Source organism: Dicentrarchus labrax, unplaced genomic scaffold (genome assembly GCF_905237075.1).
Source record: "Dicentrarchus labrax unplaced genomic scaffold, dlabrax2021, whole genome shotgun sequence".
Classification (NCBI taxonomy): Eukaryota; Metazoa; Chordata; class Actinopteri; family Moronidae; genus Dicentrarchus; species Dicentrarchus labrax.
In genome coordinates this window covers 9,702,928-9,727,055 of record NW_026136724.1, presented here as the reverse complement: position 1 = coordinate 9,727,055, position 24,128 = coordinate 9,702,928, and the positions used below count along the sequence as shown (strand labels likewise).

At 41.7% G+C, this 24,128-nt stretch overlaps 1 protein-coding gene across 2 annotated transcripts in view; it reads right to left on the bottom strand.

Moving 5' to 3' along the window:
* Positions 1-23,758, bottom strand: part of ahcyl2b (adenosylhomocysteinase like 2b) — a 41,906-nt gene extending 18,148 nt beyond the window's left edge. The window contains exon 1 of one of the 2 annotated variants that reach the window (XM_051391870.1): positions 23,341-23,758. In XM_051391870.1, coding sequence (XP_051247830.1) covers positions 23,341-23,676 — 336 coding nt within the window. In that variant the 5' untranslated portion in view covers positions 23,677-23,758. The remainder of the gene's footprint in view (positions 1-23,340) is intronic. The other variant, XM_051391871.1, reaches the window with a different exon arrangement.
* Between the last annotated feature and the right edge of the window lie 370 nt (positions 23,759-24,128).

Below are 24,128 nucleotides of genomic sequence, written 5' to 3'. Positions count from 1 at the left end.
AAAAAAAAAAGATAATAAAGACAATGAGGCTATTATCAAGCAGGCGACAAGGCCAAAGAGCTGACACGAGGTACAACAGTTCATCCTGGCTCTGTTTGACACTGTAGTCAGGTCACACACTGACCATGACTATCACTTTGTTGATCTTTCCGTTATTACATCAATAGCTTGGTGTATCATACTTCATGTACTGATAATATTCCAGAGTATGAATAGCTGACCTATTCCTACCATAAAACTACAAGAACAATACATGCTAGTGGGGGATGTTTGCAGTTGTGAAAACATGAATCTTTTTGGTGTTTTTTTTCTAATCTCTAACTCAGAAAAGTTGTTCAATAATGCCCACAAATTAGCAAATATTTCTGTCACGATTAACATTGGAAAAGCAGATTTTTCCCAACGCCTCTCTGTTCTGAGGGAGGTGGTGAAAAGCTTTACAGATTGGATAAAAAGGAGCAGAATGAGTGTCACTCCTCATTGATTTTTATTCTTCATCCTTCTGAGAGAAAGAAAAGGCCGTCCTTGAGTACAAAAAGAAGCAAATATTTTCAGGTTTTTGTAAAGGAGAGAAAAAAACATTGAGAGTCATCCTCTGTGTGTGTATGCACGTCAGATACCAGGAAGCTGTGTACGTCTGTGTGAGTGTCTTCATTCACTTTCATTCGTGTGTGTCTGTGTGTGAGTGAGACGTTCAGTAAATGGCACAGGGCAGCGCTGGTGTCCAATCACAAAGAACATTTGAGTCATCATAACCAGAGGTCTTACATCAACACATGAAATCATTAACGGTATAACGCTCTCATTTCTGTATCTCGCCTTTTCTCTCAGTTTAGTGATCACCTGGCCTTTTCTGAAGCAGTACCCTCAAGACTAACGCAGACTGGAGCATCAACACCTTTCCAAAAAAAGGCACAGACATTACAGCTCTCAGAGAACAACACAATAACCCATATCACACAGAGACAAGGAAGAAACTGATCATCACATTCCTACAAACCACTTTAAAGCCAGACTGAGCATCCTCTCCTTCCACTCAGTCCTTTTATTCTTACCTTCTTCACACAGGGCTCACTGCTTTCCCCATTCTTTTTCTTCTTCAGCATTGCTGCATGTGGGTGGGGGTGTGTGATAAAGTTGCAAATATGTCTGATTCAAGACCTTGTGCACTGAGGGGACCTCGTCTTTCAAGGTCTGATCATTTCACAAATTTCTCAGGCTACCTCTTCTCCCTCTGCCTCTTTTTTAGCCTCTGCTTTCATACAATCCAGCCCAAACTGGTCCAGCCATGTGCCAGCAAACACAATGCAATGAATTGTTTCCCTTTCCTTTCATTTTTTCCCTCCCTCTCTCCCTCTCTCCTACCTTTGTATTCTTGTTTAATTGTTGATTGTTCAAGAGATCGAGTGCCCTGAGTTGTTGCTGGTATCAAAACTGAAGATTATCTTTGCCCCTGATGACCCAATATAATTTTAAGGTGTAGTATTAGAACTTGGTATTGAAAAAGTGATGAACAACTACTGAATACTAAACGTATTGCGCAATATCTAGGGTGGGACTCGATGGAATTATTAAAATGTATTCCAAATTTGAGCACAAAAGAACAACTTGTTATTTAAACAACTTTCTGTCCAAAAGCTTCCCAAGTCCTTGCCAATGAAAAAAAACAGAACACACAAAAACACTAATTAATCAGGCCGTACAAAAGGGAGCAGTAAATCTAAAAAAAAAAAAAAAAAACTCAAAATGAGCATGAGTCTATAACACCACTATGGTGTACTTGGCACGGTGGTGCTTTGAACTTAATGCCAACGTCGCCATGCTAACATGCTGATGTAGAAGATGTATACGATATACTGTACGGCATATTGAGCGTGCTAATTAATGCTAAACTCTAGATGAAGTTAAGGGATCACCAAAGTGTTTATGGTAGTGGAGACGTTTCACCCAAAACAACAAATGTTAATCTTATTGTGGCACTGGAGGAAAAATCAGGGTCTCAAGTCTTAAGGATACATCCTCTTGGGACCATGAATGCCTGGCACCAAAGTCTGTGCAAATCACCAAAGTTTGTGCAAATCACCAAAGTTGATCTAATTTATAGTTTTTGAGTTGTTTCAATCTGGACCAAAGTCAACAAAAAAAAAAAAAACACATTTATGAGGGCAGCTGATGGTTCTAATAACCCTGAAACCTATAACAGGCTATAATATGGTTTGGTCTCTTCAGGTTTTATCGGATGGAGGATAGATGAGGAGCTTTAGGAGCTCAGAGTTAGAGTGAAGGATTGAGGGTCATTTGGGGAGCTCAAGAGGAGGGGATACAGGGGCTTATGACATGTTTTTGGGACAAGATTACCATAGGTTAGCTCAAGCCTCAGAACATCGGGTACTGCCAGAAAAAATGACAGTGTTTGTTTACTGCTGCGCAAAACGAGAGGACAGAAAGCGAACCCATTTTGTTCTCACCCTTTTGGCTACATCTATACATTCTTGTGACCTCCAGAATTATTAATATTAAATATTATAACATACATGAATAACAAAAAGTAAGAGCAAGGCGGAGGTCTTTTTTTTTAACTGCAGTGAGACTTTCCTATTTATTTCAAGGCAGTGAATGAGTTGATGCTCTTATCCACAGCCGCTTACAATAACCTGCCAGCCAAATGCTGGTCAGCTGTTCCTGCAGCTTACTACCCTGCGCTGAATCTGTCTGTAATTATGAATGAAGCGTGTGGTATTATGCACGGTCACATGCTGGTATGATAAAAAAGATAATTACTAGACATGCATTAATCAAATCTGGATGACCTGAGCTTACATTACAAACATGACTTCATAGTAGCCTGACATGACACGGCCTCACAGACTGATTTATTATGTCTTATGTAAGATAAGCACTGAGAGCAACTAATGGAGACAGCAACACTCTGTACTAGGAAATTAGAGTGCCACCTAGGAGTAAGTCTATATGACTCAGCAACATGCATTAAGTCTATTTTCCAAAACACTGGTTGATATTTTGAAAAATAATTCAGTGGTTCATTCGATCAAAATTTAGAGAGCAGCTGGGGGCAAACATGTCATTATGTCAACCAAAACCCTCCTATTATTTACAACATAACTTATTTCCTTTCTTTTCTTAAAATTGAAAACACTGAGGCAAATACTCAAGATGCAAGAAATACACGGATGAAAAAACAACAGTCCGTTAATGTCTTGTGATGAAAACTTTATGTCTGTCTCTCCTTTTCCACTCCTGTGACATCTCTCTAACCCTACGCTGCACTCCTTTACATTATGGATGGTGACTGATTGGGAGGCTAATGACATGTGAATAATGAATGCTAACTCAATACTGGGACACATGGGAGCTCATCCAAGACTGTCACCTTCTGCTCAGATGTGTGTGTGTGTGTGTGTGTGTGTGTGTGTGTGTGTGTGTGTGTGTGTGTCACAATTAAACTGGACTGCAGGGAAACAAGAGGTAAAGTTGCATAAGGTTGGTTTTCTATTGGTGAAAAACACAGTAGTAGTGGACAGGACTTGCCATAAGGCAGAAGGGTTGTGGGATACTGGGAGTGAATGCATGTGGCACAACGCTGATGATAGCTCCTAATGTTGCTAAGCAACTGTTACAAATCTGTTTCAAGCACATGCTAGCGCTCTAAGAAAAAAGAAACTACCCAGTGTTTGCATTGAAAATAATACTGCAATCTCACATATTTGTCAGACTCACATCCCCTGCAATTAGGACACCTCAAACTAATTTATATTGGGTGGAAAAAAAAATAAAATACACACATCATGAGACTCCTCAAGAAAAAGTTCCAACATCTTAAGAACCTGGTCAAGAAAGAACTAAGCGGCTTAATTAGTTAAAAACTCAAGCTGAAAAGAAACATGCGTACATGCTTTTGCTGAGTTAGATGAAAAGATTGATCATCTGTCTGTTAAAAATAAGGTCATTTCTTTATTCAAACAATGTGCTTATTAATTTCAGTGAAATGTAATGATGCTACCTAGCTAGAGGAGAAATATAAAAGTGAGTTGTCTGTTGGAGTGGGGTAGAGGTGGAAGCTTAAGCTTAACCCCTAAATAACGTGTATCCTTTTAACTCCAACTGGAAGCCCTAAAGCGGCGCACAGCACCATGGAGGAGTACATGCATAATTACTCTGCGGAAGACCATGGTTTGTTCCAACTTTGTGGTTAACAGTAATGTTGCAGGACAGGGCAGGGGATCTCTAGCTGAACGCCATGGGATCTGCAGCAGAGGGCAGGGAGAACGTCTGGGCTGGACTGGTGAAACAACAGAAACCCCCTCTGGGCGAGAGAAAAGGACAACAAACAGGCACAGATGTACTGTAGCAGCGAATGTGATGAGATATGATCCTGTACGGTTTCCCCCACAACCATTTAGTAGAGAGGCAGCTCATCCTGCTGAACTGACAACTTCCTCTACTAAAATCATTAGATATTAATAAAGTTTTATTACATTAAACCTTAGAGACCTTTGGGGGTTAGCATCATTTAGCATTTATAAGCACTACATAAACCTGAATAAATTGTTAGTAACACATTATAATGTAGCTGTAAGCAGATATAAAAAGGACATAATTGTTGACAAACTATACATTAAACACTTTCCTATGAGACATATTTTATATTATTACAACTGTATTTTACTATATTCATTATCTGTTGTGCCCACAAGAGGAGTTATACACGTTTATTACTGTTAATGTCAACTATATCTGCTACATGACAGTGTGTTATAAACAATTTAATAAATGTTTATATACTGCTTATAAATGCTAAATTAAGTCAAAGCTAAGTACCATTAGCCATATATATAGTATACAACAATAACCAGTAGACCAGTATTTTGACGTCCCATGAACCACAACTATGAATACTCAGCATTACCTTGGTGTGCTTAGCTCCTCTGCTCCTCTCCATCGTTTTCCCTGTTTCACCCAAAATTCAATCACAACAACCGGTCCAAAATTCGGAGGAATGCAAACAGGTCAGTGACAAACGTATGTTCAATCAGAAAGGTTTCTCTCTGCTTGTACAGAGTGTACCCTCGCTAAGAGGCAGACAGAACAAAATATTAACTACAGACGCTGAAGCAAAAACAATGCAAGGAGGGTGGATTTGGTTACAGGTGGGGTTGTGTTTGTGTATGAAACTCGAATCTTGTGTGGCAAATAGGTGGCACGTAGCTTTTTTGTAAAGACAATTACTTCAGATCTACCTGAAGAACAGCAGGGTGGTAAATGCCAAGGTGAGAAAACAATAACAAGCAGCTGCAAGACGACTTCAGGTTAAAAGCTTGGCTGTGTTTGCCAAGGTAAAAATCACCCATCCCTTTCTATTCTACAAAGCAGCTTGATAGAATAATTAAATCGCAACACTTTTCTACACGAGAACAATGCAAATGTTAAGTGCAAAATGCCAAGCTCCTCCTGTATTGCAGCTGCACTCAATAAGCCTTTGGCATGACTTCAAAAAGGGGGGGGAAATGAAAAGATTTCTTCCTCTAAAATTAATGTTTAGCTCAGATGTTTCCAACTCTTTGCAAGCAAGATGAAATCCAGAGGCTGTCTAAAAACCTTTGGAAGATTAGATGTTTGATGTTTGGCCAAACATCATCAGTGAATGACTCTTCATGCACGTCTTGAAATAGTCAAACAGTACTCTGATATGAAGACTTTAAGTTAACGGGACCGTGGCCGCAGCAGTTTGACGTCCTCACTGATGTCACTGATTGTAGGGCCAACCCGGAAAACTCGCTCTACCAAAACACATTTTGTAACTACATGTGCACAGGCCATGATACCACACGCATTTCTTTGGCTTGTGTTTAACCAGGGGCGGCTGAACGAGCATGCCTGCAATTTTCCAGCAAAATCCGCCACAAAAAACAACATACAGTTGTACAAACAATGCCTGTGAGGTGACTAGTAATATGATGCCAGTCAGCAGCCTGGTTGAGCATTGGGATGATTTTTTTCTATTGGCCAGTGGGAACAGGCAGGTATTGATGGTGAAGGTGTTGGTTATCTCTGGGCAATATGCCACATTTGATTTTAGAGAGAGCTACTTGAATGGATTTGTGTTTTTGGCTGTTGAACATGACACATGTACACTGAAACAACTTTGATAATCCATTACTCATTTAAATTGTCTTTTAAGCCAAACATTCCCTGATTCCAGCTTCACAAGTGTAATTATTTAGTGGTTTTCTTCATTTTCTATGACAGGAAACTGACCATCTTTTGGTTTGGGACTGTTGGTCAGTGCAAAACAAACAATTTGAAAATGTTGCCTTGGACTTGCGGGCAATGGGATGTTAGTTGCAGCCCTATATAGGGTAATTAATAAGTTAATATGAGGGAATGAGTAACTTAATGTGCACTAATCACCCTTTGGTTTGTTTTTGTTTTTTTTCTTCCTGTTAGCATGTACTGCAGGGGGAGAGCTTGTGTTCCATCAAGAGGAAAAAAATCTTATCAGCCAAATATTGCTGACATTAGTTCTGTGTACTCAGCTGTAACTATAGGGACACAAGCTGGTATGTGATGCTAAAGAAACAGGCAGTGTCTTCACAGCTGTGTTGTCTGCAGGGTTTCCACACATGTGCCATGGGAAAATTACCTCCTTAGAGTTCTGCAGCCGACCTGAACATTTTAGTTTTGTAAAAAAAAAAGTATCCGACTCCACATATATAAAAAACATTTTCATATCGCTGTATATCAGCTTTTCCTGTGCTTACACAGCTTGCTTTTTTTCCAAGTCTTTCCAGACCAGAAGAGATTCATCTTCTGTATGTTTCCACACCTGTGTCGGAAGGAATCCGATCCTAATCAAACACAATGGGGTCGTGGGATGAAGCGGAGACCCCTGCAGCAACCCAACACTGGGCCTCTTGAGTTGTCAGCTGCGTCTGAGGTCCTGCGCAAGGGAACATGTCACTACTGACATTTGTCAATACCAAATTTTGGTGCAATTTATGCTGCACTACAACAAGATAAACACTACAATTGGTTGCAAAATATACTCCGATCTGTAGGACTCCAGCCTAAATGCACTCAGGGTTAGAGAATCACTTTGAGGAGGTTGCTGCTGACAAGCTCCTGTGAAGTGGTAATGTACCAGAAAGAAAACTGAAATTTGATGATGTTAATCAAAGCAAAATGGCCAGCTTGCTTTGGCCTCATTTGCTGTGGTGCACGCAGAATAAGACAATTTTTACACACTGCCTTGCCTTGTTCAGCTTCCCACAATTCACCATCACCATTAGCCGGTCTACAAGGTCATGTGCATGGTTAGGTTTTCCTGCAGGTTGCATGTTGTTTCTGATTCATTTCTTTGTTTACATCGCGCTCTGTGCTCATATGTCTTCATTTCCAAGCTTGAGGCCGAAGTTGTGTGCTTGCATGACTACGCAAGCAGGGGCTGAAAAGACAGTGATTTCTCCCCGTCTCACAGGAGACTCATTTGTCGGCTCTTCCATCTGGTGCCAAATGTCATTATATAAGCGGACCTCAAATTACACTCATATACAGATATTTGTATGCAGTGTCATGTTCTACAGCAGTTTGAATATTTGCACTTACTCCAGGAAAGAGGGAGGACTGTTTCAGGTAAACTGAGGACAGAGAAGAGCAAGTGGGGAAGCGAAGTGTCAATATAATGAGGACAAATTTTTTTTTTTTTTTTACTTGAGCCCCCGTCTCTCATCATTAAATCATATTTAACACTCCCACAACCCACTCAATTTTTACCACCTCAAGGCAGCCTTTCAAGCTGCAGAACATCCATAATTATTACTGCCCCAAAGAGACAAAATGCTGACCCAAGAATCACCCATCAACTTAGACAACTGCCACAGACCATTCAAGGCCAGGTCATTCAACCCCCCCCACACCCACACACACACACTCCATCCCAAATCAAAGAGCCATTGTACACAGAGACTAAACTGAATGTGAAAAACTCTGTCTTTGCGTCACAGATACTGAGACCCCATGTGCAGTGAAATGAGGCCTCATCTGACTGACATCTGATTGTGTGCGTTTCTCTGAAGCTTAGAGTCTCTAAGCATTATTAATACATGCCGGAGCCTTGAGTCAGGAAGGTAAGGTTACCATCAAACACTAAAATCTGTAATATATATAACATCTAAAAATGTTTTCTGTTGATGGGAGACCAGTTAAGTGGTCACAGGGCATCATTTGGTTACTTAACATGAGAGGCAAACTAGGCTGGGCCAGCAGAGACCTGTGCCAAGGTCCTTTGAGAGAAAACCCATAGGGAGAGGAGGGAAGGAAGTATTATCCTCCATCAGGACCAGTGGGAAGCTGGCTGTTTATACCTCTCCTCACTGCTGTAACCCTCAGGGAGAACCAGGCCTCCGTCACAGGCAACGCAACTCGAGCTCCAGCCAAAGAACACTCACCAAATGGGTATATGTGCCAGACTGGGAATAAAAAAAGAAAACCTATTTATCATTCTAGTTTGTGTATTTTCTACCTTATTAATCTTGACAGAAATCTCAGTCCCATGTTTCTGCAAGTTAAACCATATGACCACAGAGGAGATAGCAGCAGATACAAGTATTATTTTGACATTCATTTCTAGGTATTTTGTATTCTTAACTTACAGGGGGCTGCATCTTTGGCCATTTAAATGCTTTCAGATTTTTCTGTCAAGTGCATTGGACCAAAACCAAACACAATGTGCCAATGACCCATGTCAATGTCACCTAGTTCAATGTTAACTGAAAACACAAATTGCTACCACAATATTTTATGTGTTGTGTCAACACCTGCTCTGTTCTGGGAAGCTAGCACTGGCCAGGAAATCTCATATTACCAGACAGACAAAGTCTGTATTGGTGATGGAAGGATGATTGTGTTTGAAGCAAGTCGCTCAGTAAGGGTTGCTATATGCTCCCCACTCAGAAGTGAGGCCTAATAGAGAATTTGTGAAGAAATCTTCAGGTCAAGAAGGTTTTTTTTTTTTTTAGAAGACAGCATAAACCACTAATAGATGACAGCTGTCGAAGTTCCTGGTAGTCGTGCAGCCACAGCCAACTTTCACCAGCATACGGCCAGTGGTTGGCTTTAATGCCCCCTACACACACACACAGTGCCTGGCTGGATATCAGGCAGTGTCCATATGATGACAGCAGTATAAAAGATGATGACTAAACAAAAACACACACACACAGGCAGAGAAGATCAGACAAGCTAAGTGCAAGGATGAGTACTCTCAAATCAAAGTGCCAATGGGCTTTTAATAGCTTTATGTTTGGATGTCCTCTGCCAACAAGGTCTGGAAAAGTGAGTGTGGCAAAAAAAAAAAGAAAAGAAAAGAGATGTCCTGTTAATGGCTTAACGCTGTAAACAAATGTCTGAAAATATCTTCAAAGCCAAATCCTAAAAGTGCTTCTGCCAGACTCTAGCAAATCTGGGAGTCATTTTAAGAAAAAAAAAAAAAAAAAAAAAAGGGCTGCAACTCTCTAAAATCCTCTGAAAGAGAGAGATAATACGAGACATGTATGCCATGAACTGTAAAACCGTTTTTTCTGAATGATCAATATATGGGTGTTGGAATATTCACACGTTCATGCACGCGCTAATATACACACACATTCACACACACAGAGGCTTGTTGGCAGTCACAACAAAGTGTTTCCGTCCAACTCAGTCCATCAAATCAAATTACTCCTGGGGCATAAATAAATATCAGCAATTTGTCACTCCGTTATCAGAAGGGCAGTAAAAAAGAATCCATTGGCAGCAAAGAGCGGTCAAAACACCTTAATGGAAAAGTGTATTCTTGCAACAGCTCTCTCATGGCTCTTACAGCAGCGGAAGTCTTTTTGTTTAGCCATCTTTTAGGCCTACATGAGAGGCTACTGGACAAAGCAACGGATGTCTTGTTTTTCAGCCCTCCCACGCACAGTGCTGTGGAGGACGTGCACTTGTTCAGGCTTTCTTCTTGCCTTCATTTCAGTCACTTAACTCTTTTCCCCTCCTCCTTTCCTACTGCCACAACACTCTTCCTTTGCACCACTTGAAAAACTGGACAGTTTTATTATGTGCCTGTATTCAGGAAGCACATCACAAGACTTGTGAACGCGTTACTCTATGCTTTCAACTACTATTCCTGGATTACTATTGTGTTTGTGTACTAGAAAAACAAAAATAGACGGTAGCAGACAGAGAGGTGCCTATGTCTTCCTCACTGTGTTTCTACCAACACACACAGTCTCATCCTTTTCACAACTTTCCCCGACTCCCTAATTGAAGCTGGATCAAACACAATCCCAGCTAGCCAGGGATACAGTGCCCTCGGATTCAACTCGCATGGCATCGATGTCTGAGGGTGAAAAAAAAAAGTACAGCCTGTACCGTGTACTGCCTCAGACTGGCAACAAGAAAAGGTTCTCTTTATATCTTTTATTCTTTCTCGATTGCCACCCCGCCTTTCACGGCAGGGTCAAAATACAGGTCGGCGTCCAGGCACTTACATTACATCCTCACAATGTATACACATCGAGAGGACATTGTTATCTGGTGCAGCTCACCATGACAGAGCTGACAGGCTTCCTGGTCTTGACAGAGCACGTTGCAGCTGTTGATTGGCACATTGGCTGACAATAGCTGTTGCCATTACTGTCATGTTCTGGACAGTCGGTCACACCCCAGGGTCACGCTGCCCTGAGATGACTGCTGGCTTCGGTTGGACACGAGAGCAGCATTTTGATATCTTGTTTGTGTTGTATGACTAGCGGTTTCAACCTCAAACATTGGGGTTTGAAAGCAGTGCTCATTTCATTAATACCAGTCATATTCATGAAACAAGCCCTGTGAAAGCATCTGCATGCATTGTGGCAGCTGAACTCTATCAAAAATTAATGCTTTTAGTATTTTTACTGTGTTCACTTTAGATAGTTTTCTTTGCCTGTTCACTTCTGTGCTGTAACTGAGCACCGCTTTACAGTTGAGTAAAAAGCTTTATACTTTTATAACCATCATGATAGTGGTTATTAGAGCTACATGACTATGCATAAATTCAATGTCTATTTCGTAAATTGAATGCGTTCATCCACATACTGGACAGACAGGGACCCACAACTATAATTACAGTTTCAGTATACCTCTACTGTTGCACTGTGGGTTATCATTAAACAGTTGCTTTTTAAGCTCAGTCCACTGAATCAAACTGCCCAGCAAGGGGGCAATGTGCATGTCTCATCAGCCCTGTGTTCACCTTTTGTCCAATGACCAATTTTTGCACGTCATTGGCACTTACTGAGTTACAAGTCAAGTTACTGTCCAACACATTACACACACGCACGCAGTGGAGTCACCTTTGTTATCATAATGGAGGAGCTGATCTGTCAGACTGAAATTAGAAGGTACGGCAGCAGCAAGAAATGTGGGGATCAGAATCAAACTTGAAAAACAAAGCTGCTATATAGTTATCTGGGTGACAACAACTGCTCCTGGAAAAAGACAGTAGCATACACCATGTCCTCAAGTCAAACCATAGAAAACACCAGACACTTTTCTGACAGACACAAAAACAGGTGTGCAACTCTGGTAGAGAGGCCTGGCTTTTAGTGAAACGGCTGTGTAGCTGTTAAGCTCTGGCAGACGGAGGGATGGAGCAGAGGAGTGCTTTGAGGAGCAGAGAGCAGCACAGCAAAGAAACAAGACATACAGACCAGAGGTGCACACACATGCATAAACAAATTACCCGATGTATGCCTCTGTGTAATGTTCACTGGTGCGTTTGGGAGCTGGGAGCCAGCTATTATGATCTTGACATGGCGTTTCCATACTAGGGTCTATATAAGGCGGTGTGTTCCACTACTTGCGCATCCAATTATCCACAGGACAGAGTGTTTTTATGCAACGTGCAACATACAACAGGCTGTCTGTGTGCACCATGAAAGACAGGAGAAAAAAAAAAAAAAAAAAAGGTAGAACACCAGAGCATGAGTGCAAGAAACCCTATTATGCATGAGAGGGAAGGTGGCTGCTCCAATCGTGGCTCAATTCCCCCTTCTCCCATCCAATAGTAAAGCATTTCTGACCAACAGAAGTAAGAAAAGGAGTGAGGAAGCAGCTAGTGGGAGGTGGTGTGTGTGAGTGTGCGTATCAAAGCGCAGCATGTTGCCCCGAGGGTGGTTGTGATGTAAGAATGGGTCCTGCTGATTTATATACACAGACAAGTGCTCAGACTGTAAATAATGGCACACACACACACACACACACACACACACACACACACACAGTCACGAGTCAAATGTGCTCACACACACCCATTACCACGCATACACTTGGCAGTTACTGAGCCCACACGCAATTACCAGTGGCCTAACACGTGCCCGTGCCCCCCCCCCACACACACACACGTATATATCACCAGAGGCTTCGTGCCAACACAGGGTTTCACTACACTCGGTGAAGCCACGTCACCAGCAGCACCCGAGGAAGTCATCCACTGCTCTTTCACTCTGAACCCTATATACAGCGTCAGCATTTCGCAACATGAAAGAATGCACAGATTCATTATACAGACAAATGGCTCACAGGCACAAGTACCTGCTGCCAGACAAACTGGTTTAAACACGTTTAACAAATGTAATGGTAAAAGTACAACTGCACAAGTTGTTGTTTTACAGACTTGATTTGCATGACAACCAAAATCAATTCTGCACCAGTTGCAGTTCGACAACCTATTATTTCAAATGTGTCCTCTTATTGAGGGCAATAAATGACTTTGTGCTACATATAAAAAGCAACAAGAAACAAAGTTTACAAGTCTACAGCTACGCTAGCAGCTCTGTGAGGTTGCACAGCTGTGTTTTGAGGTAAATGATAATGTTAACACACTGACAGTGATAATGTCTAACATGTTTACTACATTATTTTAAGTGTGTTAGCATGTTAACATTTGTAATTGGCACTAAACACGAAGTACAACTGATGGGAATGTTGTTAACAGGGTACAATATTGGAACCATGGGACCATGAATGTCTGTACAGAATGTCACTGCAGTCCATCCAATAGTTGTTGAGATATTTCAGTCTGCACCGACAGGGTGGGCCGAACAACAACGTTATCCCTAAAGTCATGCTGCTTGCCTGGCTGAAATGTTTAACTCTAACTCACAAATAAGCACACTAAATGCTATACCAGATGAGATGAATTATATCTTGAAACCCACCCCCATCAAAAAAAAGGGATTTCCAATTAATTTAGCTTCACTTTGAATAGGTCTAACTGACTGCTGCAGCCCTGTATAATCCCAGCGCCGCTATAAAACTATGGAAAGTATGCAGGGTCATCTACACTGAACACTGCCCGCTAGAACAATCCTTGTGCTTCTGATATGGTCTGATAGTCACCGTCAAAGCCAGGGACACTGATACTAGAGGAGAACAGGCAATGAATGATGGGGCTTAGTGACAGATTAAACCCTACCTGCTTCTTAACAGAGAGGGGGAGAGAACAGCCAACACACTCGGGCCTTTCTCTAACTTTTTTCCCCTCCTCGTTCACATGCCTCTCTCTTCTTATCTGCCACTGAATGGAGGAAGACTGCCAAGACTGCAGGCTTCACATGTCATTCAAGGACAAGTTTCATTTAGTTTTTTTTATTTAGTTTTTTTATTTATATGGGAATTTCTTACAACTGTATCAGCTACAGAATGTAGATTTTCCCCTAAATAGGCAAATTAAAATTCCTACTAATTACATTTTCCTCAACTAATCTAACTATAGGGTTCATTTCAGTCTCTCATTTACAAGAACACACACAAGCCCACTTCAGTTGTTCAACAGGGTCTTGTTGTTTAATGTAGACCAAACTAGGGCACAGTTTGGAGCCGAAAGGCTTAGTGATCACATCCAAGGACAGTGGTCAAATGACCTCCATTCACACTGACTCCAAAGTGATCAGTATTAGTATTGATCCAATCGTTCAAAAATCTATTGTTTCCGACTCCATATGGCTCTCAAATCTGAGAGACAACAAATTATGGCATGCTGTATTGATAATCCAATGATGGATCAACAATGCGATGGCTTTTACACAAATGAAACAACAAGCTGTATCTACTGTGTACATCCACACTCATCTGTTTACCCATGCAATCATCAATCTCCATCAGCACATACTTTATCATATTTTTCATCATATTTTTCAACCACTCCAGCACTGAGTCAATAAATCCTTTTGCTGGATTGAAAAACAAATGGATTGTTAATGTCAGTCATTAAGCTAAATTAAACCATGAATCTTTCTAAAAGCTCGAAAGCTAAACCAGAGACCTAAAGTGAGAACATTTAACAGCAATGGACGTCTCAAAAATTAAGTGGTCCATTTCTGGAATCACACGTTTGATTTTTTTTTCTTCTCTCCTCTTGAAAAGCCAGAAATAGCCAACACTCCCCGTGGGGAAGGTATAATTACATCAAAGGCACACAGACAGGGGTGGTGCCGATCTATTTCTGAATAAACCCATTATGGGGTCAATGATCTATGTTTAATTAGGAGTGTGAAGCAATTCTTCATTAATTATTAGGCTGGATTTGGATTTTTTAATTTTTTTTAAATCCTCTTGACAAAAGCTCTAGATCACTGGATGCTGGCAATAAAACAATGTGCAATGTGAGGAAATGCATTGTTTAGAGCCGCTCTTAGCAATATTTTCATATTAACAGATCAAATAATGTGTGTAATGAGAAAGTAAAAGAACATTTTTGCCTCTCTCCGGTCACTGTTTTCATGTTGGCGCCCGCCACTTTACTGCTTTGGTTCACTAGAAATGCTCTGCTGAACTGTCACTACCAGCCCAAAACCAAACAGCAGACAAAGTTAGCAACTAGCTAGTGAAAATAAGGGAGCATTTTGCTGCGTCAGATATTTCCCTCAGGGGTTGGTGGAGACCAAAACAGAGCTAAAAAGGAGAGTAAATATTGGGCTTAAATTCATATGTAAATTAATTCCCTGTAAATTAATAATAATAATGTTGTTCTGTGTTTGCTGGTGGATGTGTAAATAAGCAACTGTTTGCTAACAAACTACGCAACCCTTCTTTCTTCACAATTCTTTGTGGCTAATGTATTTGTTGTGGCTGTTGAACTGATGCTTTATAGACGCTTGAAGGTTCGTCCAAAAGAAACACTTATCAAAATACAGATAGATGAAAAAGATCAAACAACAGCATGTGGTGCACTCCACCGTGAACCATACAGTGCATTTGTCTATTAGAGCTGTTGCTCTAATCAATCAATGTGATTGATTAGCAACTGCATTGTTTCATCGTTTGGATATTTGTGAGTTGTAAAGCAATGTACCTTACAGATATACTGTAGTCTCTCTCTCTCCCTTTCCCTCCCTCCCTCCCTCCCTCTCCCTCTCCCTCTCCCTCTCCCCCCTGACTAATAGGAAGCAGGGCAGACAGATGGGTGTGTGGAGGTTCATATCAGGCTTTGTGAGGGCCCTTTTGTGAGGCAGCACTTTTTGAACACAATGTTGGCCCTTTGTTCGCATGCAATGAGTATGGAGCTGCATTCCTCGTCATGCTGCATAGCCAGTTCAGTGTTAATGTCCACTACTGTCCACTGATCCTCATGTAAACTCAACACTGTCGGCTAGTGGCCACTCACTCACTCACTCACGTACACACACAGACACAGACACACACACAGTTGGTGCTCTCTCGCTTGTTCAACAGTAACTAAACCAAGGGGTTTAAAATTTCACACTATGCTGACTTCTTGGGAGCACACAGGTTCCAGGAAAAGTGAGCGCTCTTCTTTCCCTTCATTCTAGTCACTCCACTGTTCCACGAACCTAAACCTCTAAAAAGCCATTTGATGGGGAAAAAAAGTGTAATTCAATGAGCTGAACACACTCAGTGATTGCAAGCTACGATGACGAGGCAGGAAATGAATCTCAACCGGGGAGTCATAGATGCAGATATGTGTGGGTGGTACACTCAGGAACAGGAAAGCACAGGCACAGAATTCATACACAGGAACTAGTAGGTCAAATACAGGTGTTTTATCCCCCCCCCACCATTACCACAAAGGACAGCTACACCACCGTAATGTCAAGGTAACCCTAATTAACTATTGTTTTGAAATGTCACAAAAGGTCTGCTATGATCATTAGAAGAGTTAGTGGCCAACAGACAAATTTAACTGACATTTAGGAAATTGCATTAACATTTGAACATGGGTTTATTTCAATAGAATTAATTAAAGCTAATATAATAGTTTTACTTGATATTGACTTGACATCTCAGCAAGGGAAGCCTACAGTTGAACACAGTGAGTTGTACTCCAAAACAAAACAGCCATACATGCATGTACCACACTTTGATGCTTTTATGGCAGCAACTGAATTGTTTCGATATGATCAAATATTGAAAAAACGCCTTTTACATTACATGTACAAATTCTCATTGGTTGTGGTGTTTTTGTTACCTTAGAATGAGCTATTGCTACTTACAGGGGGAGCGAGTCCTCTTCTACGGACTCCGCCATATTGAACTGCCATCTTTTTTTTTTAGAATAGCCCAGAATGGACAAATCAAACACACTGAAAATTGGGCTTTTTCCCGTTTTTGTGGCCACCGTAGTTTCTCCTACGCGCTTGAAGCAGGAGGGTGAGGGGAGAGTGTAATGTAATCTAACTGGACAACTAGATGCCACTAAATCCTACACACTAGTGTTTCAATAACTGGAAACAACTTTGAACACATATGGCTGTCAGTTAGTCTTGTTTTACAAATCCCCATTTAAAATCTGTTGGATTTAGCTAGCTTTTTAACCAGATGCATTTGCATGTTGTACTCATATAACAATACTGTGTTAGAATGATTCTGAGGTGTATCTAAGCAGACAAATGCGATTGCAAAAGATATTTGTTCCTATATAAATAAGAATTGTGAGATCAAAAGAAAATTGTGGTTCTTGTTTTTTTCCCCATCTAATCAGGCAGCCCTTCAGCAAAGAGCTACTAGAACATCCCATCTGGGCAGTGATGGAGAGATCACTCTCTGGCAACCCGGGGGTGAGAGAAACTCAAACTGGTGTAAAGTACCCACAGTCCATTTCCTGAGTTGGCCTCTGTTGCACGGATGAAAATGGTTAGGGAGGTGCGATCTCACACAAGCCTTTGCCGCGTAGTGCTGAGATTTGCGCTGCGAGAAGGCAGACAGAGAATGCACCGCGAGCGAACACAGTGGGACTGTGAGAAAAGCTAGACTGGGGCTCAAAAACAAAACAATAAAAACAACAGAGGAAGTGTTATCCTGGAGTGGGTGTAATTTGTAACTCAGACAGAGGAGTACGCGCCGAGGTTTGGTTTATTTGAAGTAGCTGGTCAGTCCACTTTATGATGGACACGACACGAGGCAAACAGGGTTGGCAGAAATGGAGGGGAGATGAAGCAAAAATAAAAGTGTTGTGACATGGTAATTTGAGGAAGAGGAGAGTGAGAGCACAAGATCTTCTAAATCTCACAATTTCACCCATAGGTCATTAAAAACAGCGATAAACCTCAGCTGAGTGCACCGAGGGCATAGCAGGCCAAATATACACCCTCTTCCATGGAGTGGCAGAGGCAGCTAAGACATGCCAATTATACTACAGCACCGCTGACTTCCTATAACAATTTATTTTAAGACACATTTCGTGTTCTGCTGCCTGTTTAAGTTTCACAGTAATCGAGGCAGACAGCTCTCCATCCCTTCAAGTTTGCAGTATTTGTTTTTCTACATACTTAAAACAACAGTGCCCACCCACCGATTATAAAAACCTCTCTCACTGCTCGACACTGACTTTAGTCCACAAAGTAAAAGAAATGCTAAAAATGTTAGCGGGGGATTCATAAATCGTGATCATCAGTTAATCTTTAACACCCAAAGTATGTTACTCAAACAAAACATGTAAAAACTCCATCCGCCTCCCATTCCTAAATACAGCCCCAACCAAGTGTGCAACATCATTAGCAAGTGTATCACATGCAGGCCTGGCTGGGGCTCTCCTCTCTCAGCCCAGGGACTCTACCACCTACATATTAAGGAAAGTCTCCACTCTCTCCCCCGTATCTATCCCCGGAGCCTATGGTCTGTCCGTCACTCTCCGATCTTCCCTGATCACCCTGCCAGTGACCTCTGACATTGGTCAAACCTACTTTCGGTCTCCTGTGATGACTCAATAACCAATGAAAGCTCTTGTCAGTACAACCAGCAGCACAACAGTGTTTGATTTAATACAGGGCTGCACTGAGATAGCAGGGGCTTTAACTCCTGTCACTCAGTTTTCCTAAACAACATTAATGTTACTCTTAAAGAAGACAGGCTCTCTTTAAGCTGCCCGTGTAGGTTTAAAGATATTGATAGGATGCTGTGAATGGAGGCTACAAAAAGTGACAACATTAAAAATAGTGTTTTACATGAGTAAGTTTATTCGAGAGATAAGGGTATATTCAAATTATAACCGTATTTGAGGAGGAGAGGTTTAAGTGGGTCACGTCCCCTTTTAGGCTGTTTTCTAGTCCAGCTTGAGCATACCACTTTGAAATATGTTTTGACATGTTGATAAATTACATGTTTAAACAGCATTAATCTTTTGATTTCTCCATCAAAAACAAATTGCTTGGAAAGGTGATGTGATAGTGAGAAACCTACTGTCAGTTTGTCCACGAACGAGGTGAATATATGGTGTTGAAACTGCAAAGCTTTAACCAAAACCCTCTGGGACCTCCACAAGCCACAGGTCAAAGTTTGGGATTATTAGGACAGTCAACATTTATACTTTGAGCTTAACCATCCACGTAAAAACAAAAGAGAACTGAGAGACGACTGGATTTGGATCCAGTGCTCTACTTTTCTCCCTCTCTCAGACTTCACACCATGGTGCCACATTCCCCCTGTCAACACAGAGCAGGGGGATGTGTGTTTGTATGCCTTAAAAGATTCTCCATCTGTCTCATGTGGGAAAGTGTCTGAGGTTGGCAGCGTACTACAAATTAAAATCACATTCGGTGTGTTATTATGTTGACGACAACGGCGCAGCTGGCAAATGCTAGTATACTCACTGTGACATTAAGATGGTTAACATTTAGCACATCTTCCTTTAATATGCATTTTAAAAAGCTTGTGCTGTACTGTGAATAGGGGAAACAAACCTTCTCAAAAACTAAAACTTATGTCAATCTATTACAAACAGACACCATTTACATATTTATAGCCGCAATGTTAGAGAAGCCTGCATCTTTCTGCTGGTCTCTGTTCTGATGTAAAGAAATACAACTCATCATTATTACTGTAAAGAAACACCTGCACAAGTGTGTGTGTGTGTGTGTGTACAGTCCAAGAGAATTGACTTTATTCAGGCGATTTATGGACATAACTGAAGCAGTTATTCTCTAACTCCATTTGTTAAAGAGACAAAAGTAGGATTAGACTATGACAACACTTTGACTCCAATGAAAGAAGACATGATCCCCTGGGGAAGTGCATGTGATCACTGTGTGCGCACAACCACAGACACATGTAGACCAGCTCAGTCTCAGAGGTGACTCACAAATGAGAGGGCATATAGGGTAGGGAAAGTGATGTGTTATCCATCGTAGACCAGGACAGTCACAGGCAGATAAAGATTCGTGGTGACCTCGCACGAAGACGACAATGCCGACAATCTACAGCGCGGCGACTTCTTATCCTTTACTAGATAACTTTGTATAGTCACGAGAATGTGAATGGAACTAATGAGCAAACTGGCTACAGAACTAACAACACGCTGAGGCATTTTGTTAGCTTAAGTAATTTCTTCATTAACCATTTACCTTCAGCTCCAATAGCTTCAACAAGTTATATTTGCTTGCCTACACACCTACTACTCACCCCACCACACTGCAGGAGTGTAGCTTCTTGGCTAGCTGGCTTAGACAAAGAAGGTTGGAACAAAACGCCAACAATACAAATGCTTAGGGATTACATGTGGGAATCATGAAATACAATGGGTTCGCAAAAAGGTTTTTTTTTTTACATTAAACCCCAGACGTCTTTTTGCATACATAACCTCTTCTTCCACACAGTTTTTTTCCTCAAGTAGAGCAGCCACCATTCACTGTAAGCCTGTTTACCAGTGCGCACTACCAGGAACACCAGCTTAGTGAGTGACATAACATTACATCAGAGAGGGATGATCTCACTAACACACTCATTCAAATCTGTCACTGAGAGTGTGTGAACGTTTTCCTAAAACAGTGCTAGGTATTTCAGTCATTGCCAAAATGTAGAGGGTCGGGGGAGAATTGTGAAAGGGAGCACCGTGATGGCTTACAAACAAGTTGGAAAGTGTTTGGTCCGTGTGCTCAACAGGTAAATCATCGAGTGAGGCTTCAGTAGAGCCAATTGGGAGAGTGAACATACTGACCCAATATGAGACTAAAACCAAGCTTGCCATACGAACACAAATAGTTGTGTATGTTAGCACACAGTCCTGCTACCTTCTAGTGCCCTTCTCTTGCTAGCAGGAGAGACATCACCCTGATGTTTGCAGAAGCTGGAGATATTCGTGCCAAGCCAACGCGGGTTACAATAAAACTAGTCACTGACCCCAAAAGCTTACATCTGGACCTACCTACAACAGAGAGCTGGCCCTTTTAATCCCCTCATGTGGCGACATGATAAAGGCTTGGATTAAAAGCTAGCCAGTCATCCAGTCACTCAGTCAGTCAACACTGCAGCCAGCCAGCCTGCCTGCCTGCCTGCATACTTACATTCACATCCCCACTGCTGTACTTACCCTGTACTGCACTGGACAAGCAGAATTAAGCAGATGTGCAAGGCCATAAGTGTGTGCCATAAGAACCACAATGCCTGGTGATCTATAAATACACTGGAGAGACCCTTCTGTCCCAGTGGATATACACTGAAGTTGTTCATCAGACAAATGCAGTGTGTTTGGAGTATTTAAATTAATATAATGGACGGATTTCTGGTTCAATGTGTTTAGTATCTGTTATCCGTTGCTAAGGCTCTGCATTATACGAATTAAAAAATATGCCCCCTCTTAGATTGAAATGATCACTGTAGTACAGTTTCTCTTTACATCAAGCTTTTGTTGACAAAGAATATCCTACACATACAATAGAAACATTATAATGATACTTTCTGATTGGATATAAACAGAGTCACTACAGTGGGTCCCAATTAAAAAAAAATTATATAGTTTAAAGTTTCTACCAACTATAACCCTTAAGTTTTATTTCAACATACAATACCATGTATTTGTTAAAAATCAGTTAACCTTAGAAAATAATAAAAAGTAGAGATTTAAAAACAACTTTGATGCTAGTTTAGAGAATCTTTTACAACAAAATCTCTTTATTTCAAGAGATACTAAATTATAAACCTCTGATATCATGATATTTTTACTAAATAAAATGTCGCATATTTTGGAAATTAACTCTCTCTACCATGGTTCTGTATTTGAACTTCGTCTCCTCAATAATCCAGATGTGGCGGTCGCTGTCCAGATTGTCCGGTTTGGGGCTGCCCCCTAAATGTGTTCCAGCCTGTAGGTCCAGTGCTCCTGGCTGCTGGTTTATTTCCATATGCCTGCTTGCTGTAACAGTCTGAGGAACGTAAAGCCATCTGCTCGCAGCTGCCGTCGGTGCGCAATCCATTCTCAAACTGTACTACCCATGCTCTCCTCCTATTGGTCTTCTATTGGGGTGTTCTTTGGGGTCGCCTAGCGGGATGGGATCATTGTCTGGCAGAATCAGTGGGTGTGGGAGGCGAGTGTATCCCATCCGACTGGTTCTGTCCCTCAGTTTCACCCCGACAATTACCCAACCTTTTGATTTACATCCCCAATCGTTCATTGTGAAAACACACTAAACAAGTATTTTTGCATTAATGTCACAGTGGGGGGGGGGGACAACACACTGAGTTAAACCCATTTTAAAACCTTTTTTTTTTTAAGCATTGTGCTTGTTAAGATGTATGCCTGCAGGAATCAATAAATCAGAGAGTCTCTCATCATACACATATCTAAAACCAATTCCTGAATCTGACCACCATTGACAAAGTGCACTACAGTGACCACAGCCTATAAATCACTGTCAACTGTTAATAATAAGTTCGATCAGAGGAATAGAGCTGGAAGCTTCCTCAAAGGATTCCTTATCAAAAACTTGTTCTTTTCCTTGAACCTTGCCCTTCATATCCACTTCTGCCTTAATCAAGGCTTTGTGAGCCACAGAAAGATAAGATGCATTTAGGGCATAACCGCAGCCAAGTAGTTTTTTTGGACCCTTACTCACCAAGAAAAAAAAAAAAAAAAGACATGCTAAGTCAGTCCGACCTCTGAATTAAGCCACAAGGGCAGGAACTCCCTTCACTGAAGTATAGGTGCTCTAAAGGCTAAAACAGGCTTGTGAAAACTAGGTGACAGCAGTGCCCTGGGGTCACGGATTACTGACTACTGTTATGTCTGAGTTAGATCACACACACCCCTTGGGTGGCACTGCATTAGTCAAACTAAAAATGACCAGGCCATGTATTGCAAGCTGTTAATTTTAATATACTAACCTGAGGTCAACAAGAAGCACAGATCACTTGAACCTTTACTTCATCTACATTATGTTTGCCCAGTAAGATAGCTCTGCTCTTACTGACACAACCATACTTTAATCATTTGCCAGCACCCTTCTGCAATAGGATACCACGTGTCTAACATTAACTATTTTGCTAAGACAGCAACTTAGGCTTTCATATAACCGACTGTTTATTTTAACATCCTGTTATGTATCTTATGTAATGCGTAGCGTTATTTTGTTGCGCATGAAGTCAAACATCCAAAACCCAACCAAAAAATAAGTGTCAGCTATGTTGTTGTTTTTTAAAGAAGTGAATAGCAAAGTCTTTTTTTCTTCTTCAAAACACCTCATCTCAACAAAAAAAACTTGTGAGCACAGTTGGATACTTTTGTCCAGCTACCGAGTTCATGTCCTACAGATTTAGCCATGTCAGCCTAACAGAAATGGGTATACCTATTTTTAAAGACCCCCTTATTACAGCCTCCACGGTTGTTATTAGCACAGAAGACCATTATTAAAAGCGTCAACTGACACAGTTAGCCTGTTAGCATCGCCACACAATGCCAGCCTTCCCCAGCGAGCTCTACATTGCGGCGAGGTGCTTCTTAGTGGTGGTCCAATAACATCCGAGAATGTAAAGCAGCTACTGAGGAGGGGGAGAGAGGGAAAACGTTATCTCACTCACCTTCTTCATCCGCGGTGCTTCGGCAACGGTACCGTCACGGTTGACAAAAGCCTCTCCGCCGTTCTGCTGCGGGTCCGACCGCTTCATAGCCGACGCCTGGGGCATCTTCGCGGGGTTCGGGGTGAGCAAGCCCAGGCTGCCTTCCCCGGCTTTCGCGGAGGGCTCCGCTGTAGGGGAAGCAGCGGCAGAGGAACCGGCCTCGTGTGGGTCGTTTCTGGCGAGGGTCTTGCCCTCCGAGGTCGGTGTCATCGGGGAACCGGCCGGCAAGTCTTTGCCGGTGGGGACGTCTTTGAGTTCGACCTCTGCCATTTTCGCTGCCACAACCTGGACTGACATCGCTGCAGTTTCACAAAGTCCTTTTTCCAACACAAATAGCAGGTCGAGCGGATGTGAGCGGAGGAGCGACGACGGACAAATGCATTGCGGTTCTTGTAGTTCCTCTCAAGTATCTCAAAGATTTCACCCCGCCCCCTTATGAGCCACCATCAATACCAATGATGACAACACGCAGACATTTACAAAACGTTAGTCAGCACGAGGAAAAAACAATAACACCACTGTTATATGCATTTCAAAAAGTCGGGGGGGAAAGGGCCTAAATGACCATGCGACTACATTTCCCAACAGGAAAAGGTACACTGCGAAATGCATTATGGGAAGTTGTGTTTGTAATAAAAGAGGACGACAGTAAATTACAAACAAACGCGCTTTCTGCCAGATAATGCAGTGTGCTCACAGGGCTATCACGTTTAAAATTAAACAGTAATTTTCCTAATTATGTGCTTCTT